This window comes from Geotrypetes seraphini, chromosome 9 (assembly GCF_902459505.1).
Source record: "Geotrypetes seraphini chromosome 9, aGeoSer1.1, whole genome shotgun sequence".
Lineage (NCBI taxonomy): Eukaryota > Metazoa > Chordata > Amphibia > Gymnophiona > Dermophiidae > Geotrypetes > Geotrypetes seraphini.
Genome location: NC_047092.1, coordinates 179,686,154 through 179,695,892, shown reverse-complemented (window position 1 = coordinate 179,695,892; position 9,739 = coordinate 179,686,154). Strand labels below are relative to the sequence as shown.

Here is a 9,739-nt window from a genome sequence, read left to right as displayed (position 1 = left end):
GAAGATGGAAGGGAGAGGCAGACAGTTTCTGGTAGAGCCATAAAAAATAGAGCAGATGCCATATGGAAGAGGCAAAAAGAAGGCAGTTAGTGGATGGAAGGAAGAGAATGACAAGAAGATGAGGAAAACAGAAACCAGATGACAAAGGTAGAAACAAAAATTATATTTCTTTTCTTTTTGCTTTAGGATAAAGTACTATTGTAGCTGTATTAATAAACATTTATAAACAAAGCCCTGCCAGCGGAAGATCTCTTCCTCTCGTTCAGCAACCAGAACTCTGCATTATAAAATGGCAAATTGAACAGAATATCGTTTCTTTTTATACTTTAATAAAATAAGTTCAGTATAAAACTATTTGAGGCTTGTGCGGATGAGATCAGATGGTTTTCAGGGACGGGGTGGGCACAAACTTTTTCCCTGTCTCATTCTCTATTTCCCCACAAGAACACAGTTTGGTCCAACCCAAGAATTACAAAATGGAGCTAATACTAACATCATAAGTTTTACAACAGAGAAAAACAAGACAGACATTTGGTGCAAAATTTTTAACAAGATGGCTATTTTGTCAAGACAACACAGAGGCTTATTTACTTTTATAAAACAAAGCTCCTACAACAGCCCCACTGGTATGCTGATGTTTTCACACAATTTACACCTGCTCCAAGAAGGTGTGTATACTTCTCCCTCCGTATTCGCAGTTTCAGCATTCATGGTTTCGATTATTCACGGTTTTTAGCTTGCTGGCTCCTCCCCCCCCCTCCAATTTTGTCAGCTTGCATAGAGAAATTGCTGATTCCAAGCATTTACAGAGAAAATCGCCGATTCCCAGCACTTTCTTCACCGTGGTTTTGCCTCTCCTTCAGAACAGGCCAGGTCTCCCACCATGTTATTCACGGTTTTTAATAGAAAACAGCGAATAACATATGAAAAAGTTATTCGCGGCTCTGTTAATCCCCTATCACAGCGAATACGGAGGGAGAAGTGTATCTTGTAAGATACCATAACAATTGAGCGCAGGACAAAAGCACGCCGATAATTGCGTGAAAGACGTATGTACGCCACCGGTCCCACAACTTTAAAGCCTTACCATTAGCGCTGTGAGGGGATATGGGGGCCCCCCAGTACATATACAAGTCCGCGAACTCCCGCTGGGGGGGTGGTACCCCCAGTACACTGAAAACTTCTGTTTTCCTTTCAGTTTTCTGTGGTCAGCAGTTTTTCAGCGTAGGGGTGGGTTCCCCCCCAATGGGAGTGCGAGGACTTGTACATGTAGTGTGTGTGTGGGTTCCCCCCACACCCCTCTCACAGCGCTAATGGTAAGGCTTTAAAGCGGCGGGACCAGCAGCACGCATACATCTTGCACACAATTGCTGGCGCACCAAAATCCAGCGAGCTTTTGACGGGTCACCATCTTGTACATGTACTTCTATGCATACATTCAACTGTGCAATTTTCCCAAGAGCTTTTTCGTTACTTCCTCATTATGCTTTGCAGATGTGGCTAAAGAAAAATGTCTCAAAATTGTAGCCCAACCTTCCAAATAACAATCAAAGGTCCAATAAGTCAGGCAGTAATTTTAGAAGGGTTTTATAACACTATCTGACCATTTGTGTACATATTTACATGAATGCCACAAAATGGCATCACAGGAGAGGGTGTAGGCAGAGTCGCAGTGATCGCACGCATTTTCTTAAATACGTGGGGCGCACATGTAAAGTATGCATACACATTAACACCAACTTTGAAGCAGGTATAAATTCATGGTGTGGAGGAATAGCTAGCGGACACAAGAGGCTGACAAGCAGAGAAGCCAGAGTTTCAAGTCCCACTGATGTCTCTTGTGACCTTGAGCTTTTTAAAAAATGGACCTCTGGAGCCATTATAATTTAGTCAGTGTTATTTTTTTGGGAGCTGTAGACATTATTTCCAACTTCCAACCAGTGCCCTGGTTTTTTGTTTTTTTCTTCTCCCACATTGTAACTTTACCCTCCTTCCCTACCTTTCATGTGAGTCTTAATTGATTTTGTAATTTGGTTAAAGTTTCTATATTATATTATTATGTACATCGCCTAGAATTTCGAAATAGGCGATCCATCAAATGTGAAATAAAACTTGAAACTTGAAACTTGCTCAACATGCAGTGAAAACACCATCAGATCACAGGTCCTTTACTAAGCTAAAATTCAATACTCCCGTGATTATGATCATATTTGTTGTTGGTCATCAATTAGCTCAACGGATAACACCTCCCATTCAACATCACTGGAGAGGACTACTTGCACAAGTTCATTCTGTCCTGGTGACTGCACGTCCTTACTGTCCACTTCTGCCAGACGTACGAGTACACAAACATAGAGCAGCGACCTCAGCTTCCTTCCATTTCCTCAGATATGACGACTTCTTTTCCTTACAGGACCTGTCCCACAGTGTCTCGGTTATTCTCACATCCTCTCAACAGCTCTCTCTGCTTGAAGTTAAGATCAACTGCAAAGGAGGCTGGTCTAGTCCTCGGAAATCGGCGTATTGCAGTTTCCATGCAGTATTTTGACGTGGCCCTCACACCTGTAATACAAATCAAAAACCTTACCATAGCCGTGGTCCCTCCACCAGGTGCAGAGCTGTCTGTTCCAAACACAATCCAGGATATGGAACAGCTCTGCATGCTCCATTCCGATCATGGTAAAGAAGTCCTGGTCTCCCAGGTGGCCTCGGAAGTGATACTTCTCCGTCAGCCTCTGTATCTCCCTGGGTTCCAGTAACTGGTTGTAGAGTTTGGACTGGCGCATGGCTTCCAGATTCAGCAGGAGAACACCACTGTTAAATCCAGGCAGGCCATCAGGTGGTGGACTACCAACTTTACTCTCTGGATTTTCTTGGCGATACTGCCAAAAAGTGTGCCTTGGAAAGGAAAAGAAATATTAGGATAAGACCACATGTGTTTTAGATGTTTTACTGGAAAACATTGCTAAATATAATTTATCAGTTTGTTCAGCATTTCTGCACATTTCGGTGACTGAGGCTTACAGGCTTTTCTGCCTGGTCTGTGGGGCAGCAAAACAAATTTGGTACATTATTTAAAAAAATCTGGTCTCATACCATCTACCATTCTGGGTGGCTTACAATCAACAAATTCACAGCAATAATACAAATGTGAAAGATCACGCTCTTAAGCTGTGAGGGCTGATTGAAAAGTAATTAATCTGCCTCTGGTTTTCTTTCCAATGGGTTCTTGTGAAGCTCATACATCATTGTTGGATTACAGAGAGAGGCAGAACTTTGTACATTTCGTCATGGGAGATGAGGAAGACGCATCTGTGAGAGTACGCCAGAGGTGTGCGATAGAATTTTGTGTTATGCTTGCCATAACATTTCAAGTGTTTCATTTCTGCGCTTCCCAAGTTTAACACAAAATTCAATCATACACCTCTGGCATACTCTCAGATACGTCTTCCTCATCTGCCATGACAAAACATACAAAATTCTTCCTCTCGCTGTGACCCAACAATGAAGACTACAGCAGTCCAACTGCAGGTTCAGAAACGCTGATATATGAGCTAGAGAGTTGCGTGTGGACAGAAATCCCGCCCGTCCCCGCCAGGATCCTCTCCATCCCCACCCATCCCCGCCAGGATCCTCTCCATCTCCACCCGTCCCCGCCAGGATCCTCTTCGTCCCCACCCGTCCCCATCAGGATCCTCTCCGTGCCCACCAGGATCCTCTCCGTCCCCACCCATCCCCGCAAGGAATTATCTCCATCCCCGCCCGTCCCCATAAAAAGCAGCAATTACTTCTGACAGGATCATCAATTCCACAGTTTCTTTTGTGTTTGCGCTGCTGTTTTCCTTGTGGAATCTCTTTGGTGAACCCTTTTTTTGTTTTCTGTTCAGGTAATTAACTTATAAACCCCCTCTTTTACTAAGGCTGACGTGTCCATTATATTTTATGGACGAACCATGCTTCCAAAGCCTTCCATCCCCGTGGGAGTCCTGTTGGCTAGAGGGGGGTCCCCGTGGGAGTCCCGTGAGCTAGAGAAGGGTCCCGCGGGACCCCCGCAGGACCCCCGCGATCCCCGTTCCCATGCAGACCTCTAGTATGAGCTTCACAAGAACCAGCCATGTCTACTTCTTGGAAAGAAAAACAGAGGCAGGCTCATTACCTTTCCATCAGCCCTTGTAGGTACTTCATCCCTTCAAATCAATACTCATGAATTTGCTTGCTGGAAAAGAAAGGCTTTCATTTGGTTCCGGAAAATAGTGAAGTAAATCAATCTAAGTTGTTGTGGCAATACGTTTTGCACAAATGGATTCTCTGTATTCATCCAACCTCACTTGCCTAAAAGAACGCCCGTCAAGCAGAACTTTCACAGATGGCTTCAAACTTTTCACAGGTCTATAAATACTTAAGTAGATATTAAACACAAAGGAAATAAATCATTCACTGTAAAAGAAACTAATAAACATACTGAACATAAAAGCAAAACAGTTAACCAAAGAAAGGTTCGAGCACAAAGTTTTCTATGGGTTTATGGGATGCTTTCATGGGACTATTATCTATAATTCTGACGATTGAGAGCTTCTATTCCGCTACTAATGACTGGAGAGTCAATTCAGAGCCTCTGCAAAGGCGCTACACTGCATGAGCTTCTGTAAAGGTGATATGACACATGAGCTTCTGTAGAGATGTTACCATAAGGAGTTGTGAGGTGTTACAATGCATGGTCTCTATGCTGGTGGTATTACATTGTTATTAATACTGGCATGTAGTGCTGCCCGATTCAGGAAAAAATATTTTGATTCCGATTCGATTCAGCCTATTGAATCGATTTTTCGATTTGATTTTCCTGCCTAATTGGGTGTTTCTTTCCAAACATCCTGGTGAGTTTATTTTACAGCTTCTTCACCCCCCTTTGCCCTCTCCTACCCACACTGGTGCTGTGGTGTAAACAAAATAAACAAACAAAAAAGACTTTTCCTCTCTCTGTTAAATCCTAGCTCATGTTCGTGGTCTAATATCAGCTCTGGCAGGATACAAATTTCAAATCTGACACATTGTAATCACAAAACAGAAAATAAAATTATTTTTTCTACCTTTTGTTGTCTGATCCTTATTCAAATCATGTTGGTCCCAGGCTCTGCGACAAATGTCTTCTGATAACTCGCTTGCTAGGGTCTCTTGCCCATTTGTCATTTTCTTATTTTCCCAAGGTAACCATCCATCTTCCATCTCTGTCCTCCCCTTCCATTTCCCTTCCCTCCCGCAGAGGTCTGGCATCTTTCCTTTTTTTTCGTCTCTATTCCCGCAGCTGCAGCGATGGACCTCACCATCCCTCCTTTTCCCTCCTTCCCCACCAGCTTTCCCATTCTCTTTCTAACTACCCTACTATCCAGTATCTCTATCCCCCCTTACACCATCCCTTGTATCCAATTTCACTCCCTTTCTGTTCTTTCCCTTCCAAAATTCCATTGTCCACCATCTCTCTCCCACTCCTCTGATTTTAGATCCATTATTTCTTCTACCCCTTCCCCCATCTCCCCGCTCCATGATCTCCCCCAAGAATATCCCCTCTCCATCATCCATCTTCCCCCCTCCGTCAAGTTCACCTCTCCCATCCATCTTCTCCCCATCTCTCCCCCTCCAGTCCACCAACTCCCCCAAGTCCATTTCTCCCTCTCCCCCAAGTCCATCTCCCCTCTCCATGATCTCCCTCCTTTCTCCAAGTTCATCTTTCCAATCCATTTTCTCCCCATCTCTCCCTCTCCAGTCCACCAACTCAGGACTCATTTAGAACACTGGTCTTTGACCAAGGGCCACTGCATGAGCGGACTGCTGGGCAGGATGGACCACTTGTCTGACCCAGCAGCAGCAATTCTTATGTTCTTATGTTATCTCTCCCTCTCCCCAAGTCCATCTCCCCTTCATGATCTCCCTCAAGTACATCTCCCCCCCTCCACCAAGTTCATCTCTTCCATCCATCTTCTCCCCATCTCTCCTCCAGTCCACCAACTCCCACAAGCCCATCTCTTTCTCTCCCCCTATCTACCTTTATTTTGACGTTACAACATGTTGCAGTGGCGGTACTTATTTAGCGATCCACTCCTGCCATCACTTCTTGCGTCTTCTCTCCACTGCGGCCCGCCCTCAGTGTAAACTTCCTGTTTCTGCTTGGGCAGCCGAATGGAGAGCAGACTCCCGGAGTAGCAGCAGGGTAGTGAATTGCATTTGCTATTGCCGCTTTTGCCTGGCCGGGAAGGAGAGGAGAAATACTTCCGGCCAGGGAGGAAAGAGCCTTACTTCTGCCGCCGATCTGCATGCAGAGGTCCGTTCGGCCTTTCCCTCTGCCACTGGAATCCTTGCTTAGATGGAAGGACTCCGGTGGCAGAGGGAAAGCCCGAATAGGTCTCTAGCAAGGGGGCCGATGAATCGGTAAGTTAGATTTTTTTTGCAAAAGAAATCAATTCGAATCGATTCACATGAAGTGAATCGGTAAATTGATTCGAATCGTGAATCGGGCAGCACTACTGGCATGGTTATGCCAATAATTCATCATCCTTCTTATATGCCTTTATGAAGAAATTCACCCAAGGTGGTATGCAGGCAAGTATAATTCAACATAAAACTTAAATTTTGTTAACAACATAACAGACGCATTTTGTACTGTTCTCCATCTTAGGCATTTTTAGGGGAAGCTATGTCATAAAGCACAATAAAAAACAAAAATACCACAAATCAAGACATGCAAAACAATTCTCTTTGTATATAATATAACACAGCACCTGGGGTCCCTGAGTGCACCAGTCTAATGCATTATACGAAACGAGAATGTTTTTGACTTCTAATATTTTCTTGAAAGAGGTGAAATCTGGTGCTGGACAAATGTAGGCCCTTTTTAACTACGCCGCGGTAGGAATTCTATGCACGTCAGAGCAGCATTGGAGCATTTAGCACTCTGGGCCGTGGTAGAAACCTCTACCGCGGTGTTAGTTTGCCCAATTTGCTTTGTGCTACCATTTTGTAGACTGCAACTGATCTTGGGCTCACTTCTTCACCAGCGGGGATCCCATGCTTTCTAGAAATCAGCTGTTGCCTCCACCATTCTTTCCACGAAGAAGCGGTTTTTGATATTACAACGGTCTCATAACCCAAAGTCTTGTTCTAGAAATTCTATATAATCTTCATAAATCATTTATACTTTTGATGTATCTGAATGTGTCACTTACCTTGTCCTTCCCATCCTCTATGGGGCAGTTCTAGAAAGGTCACCCAAATCTGCGGAGACACACCCGTGTGCCGCCCCTTTGCAGTCACGCTCATACACTCCATATTGCACTGTTACATTCACACTCAATGCTATTATTATATAACCTTAGCGTGCAAATAGCACTTACTCTCCCCCCTCCCCCCCAAATCCTAGATTCTCTATACGGGACCAATATCAGCGGCTGCCTAAAAAGCAGCTGCCGATCACGTGTCAATCGTGCGATGGCATTGTATAGAGAATCGCGCCTCCGTGAAAGATAGGCTCAGGAAATGTAGCCAGGATTTTCCAGGCCTACATTTCCAGCACATATCTTTGCCATGAATAGCGTCTACATAGTTGCTTTTCTGTGCCTAAACTCATTTCTGGTGTTAGTCTCGCCTAAAGTGGCATTAGGCGCTGGTAGGAATCATCCAGAATACTGCCGTCCGTCTCATTTATAGCCTCAAAAAGTCGGACCATGTCAGCCCATACTACAGAAAACTTCACTGGTTGCCAATGGAGGCTAGGGTCATCTTCAAATTTGCCTGCCTTTGCTTCAAAACCTTAACAGGTTCATCCCCAATCTACCTGTCACACCACTTTGTATTTCCAGGCACCACTTGTACTCGCAATACCTATCTGTTTGCCTTCCCCTTCCTGAAGGGCTGTATCTACAAGAGATTCCTCGATAGAACACTGTCATTCCAAGCGGGCAAACGGAATAAATGCCTATCCACCCTCATTTCAAACACTCCCTCCTACCAATCCTTCAGGAAATCAATCAAAACCTACCTCTTTGATAAATTTCTCTAACCTCCTTCCTGCCTTGCTGTATCCCTGAAATTCTTGTGGTATCTCTGACATATTCCCGACTTTACATAACCACTCTCGACTTCCAATGTAATTGAAATTTTTTACTAATGTACCTGACAATATCTACTGTAACATCACTGTATATGTACAGCCTCTTCTTCTGTAAACCACTCTGAACTGCTTGGGGTATTGCGGTATACAAATAAAGTTATTATTATTATTATTTATTTTGGTGCCGGTTGGCACTTTAAATTCAATGTTAATCGCCGTTTCAAACAGCGTTTCTCAATTAACTTAGGCACTGGTAGGGTACCTACCAGCGTTTTTTATACAACTTATAAGAACATAAGAATAGCCTTACTGGGTCAGACCAATGGTCCATTAAGCCCAGTAGCCCATTCTCATGGTAGCCAATCCAGGTCACTTGTAGCTGGCCAAAACCCAAAGTGTAGCAATATTCCATGCTACTGATCCAGGGCAAGCAGTGGCTTCCCCCAGGTCCATGGTGAGACCACATCTGGAGTACTGTGTACAGTTTTGGAGGCCACACTATCGGAAGGATGTGCTAAGAATGGAATCGGTTCAACGATTGGCCACCAAGATGGTCTCAGGGCTCAAGGATGTCCCTTATGAAGAACGACTAGGTAAGTTGCACCTTTACTCTCTCGAGGAACGCAGAGAGAGGGGTGACATGATAGAGACGTTCAAATACGTTACTGGCCGCATTGAGGTGGAAGAAGATATCTTCTTCCTTACAAGCCCTACGGCGACAAGGGGGCATCCGCTGAAAATCAGGGGCGGGAGATTCCATGGTGACACTAGGAAGTACTTCTTCACCGAAAGAGTGGTCGACCGTTGGAATAATCTTCCACTTCAGGTAGTTGAGGCCAGTAACGTGACTGATTTTAAGATCAAATGGGATCAACACGTGGGCTCACTTCAAAGAGGAACTTAGAAGGGAGGGTTATTTGAGTGGGCAGACTTGATGGGTCGTAGGCCCTTTTCTGCCGTCATATTCTATGTCTTTCTCCATAACAGACTATGGACTTTTCCTCCGAGAACTTGTCTAAACCTTTCTTAAAACCAGCTCCGCTATCTGCTATCCTTTGGCAAAGCGTTCCAGAGCTTAACTATTCTTTGAGTGAAAAAAAATGTCCTCTTATTGGTTTTAAGAGTATTTCCCTGTAATTTCATCGAGTGTCCCCTAGTCTTCTGCCTTAACTGCCTATTGAAATACGAATACATAAAAATTATTTATTTGTTATATTAATTTTACTTCATTTGAACTATTATTTGTGGATAGTATAAACTGAAGAACTAAGGATCGTACTGGGCAAACTTGCATGGTCTCTCTCTCGTATACGGCAATTCGGTTTTTAATGCGCTGGGCAGACCTTTACAGTTTGTAATATTAAAGACAATTGAATTGAATCATGAATTTATAATGTGTGTAACTATTGGGCAGACGAAATGGACTGTTCAGGTCTTTATCTACTGTCATTACTGTTACTGTGTAAGTTGTTCATGCATATTTTGTGATCAATTGTAATCCATCTTTAGGTCCAGGCTTAGAAGATGTTTCCTAGACCACTACTATTTATAATTTCTAAAGCACTAAAAAGTGTACACAGCGCTGTACATTCAACATGCAACAGACGGTCCCTGCTCAGAAGAGCTTACAATCTACAA

General features: G+C 43.8%; 1 protein-coding gene across 1 annotated transcript in view; it reads right to left on the bottom strand.

Moving 5' to 3' along the window:
- Nucleotides 1-899: 899 nt before the first annotated feature.
- Nucleotides 900-9,739, bottom strand: part of XXYLT1 (xyloside xylosyltransferase 1) — a 135,080-nt gene continuing 126,240 nt past the window's right edge. Inside the window, exon 4 of the mRNA XM_033959560.1 lies at nt 900-2,898. Coding sequence (XP_033815451.1) covers nt 2,502-2,898 — 397 coding nt within the window. The 3' untranslated portion in view covers nt 900-2,501. The remainder of the gene's footprint in view (nt 2,899-9,739) is intronic.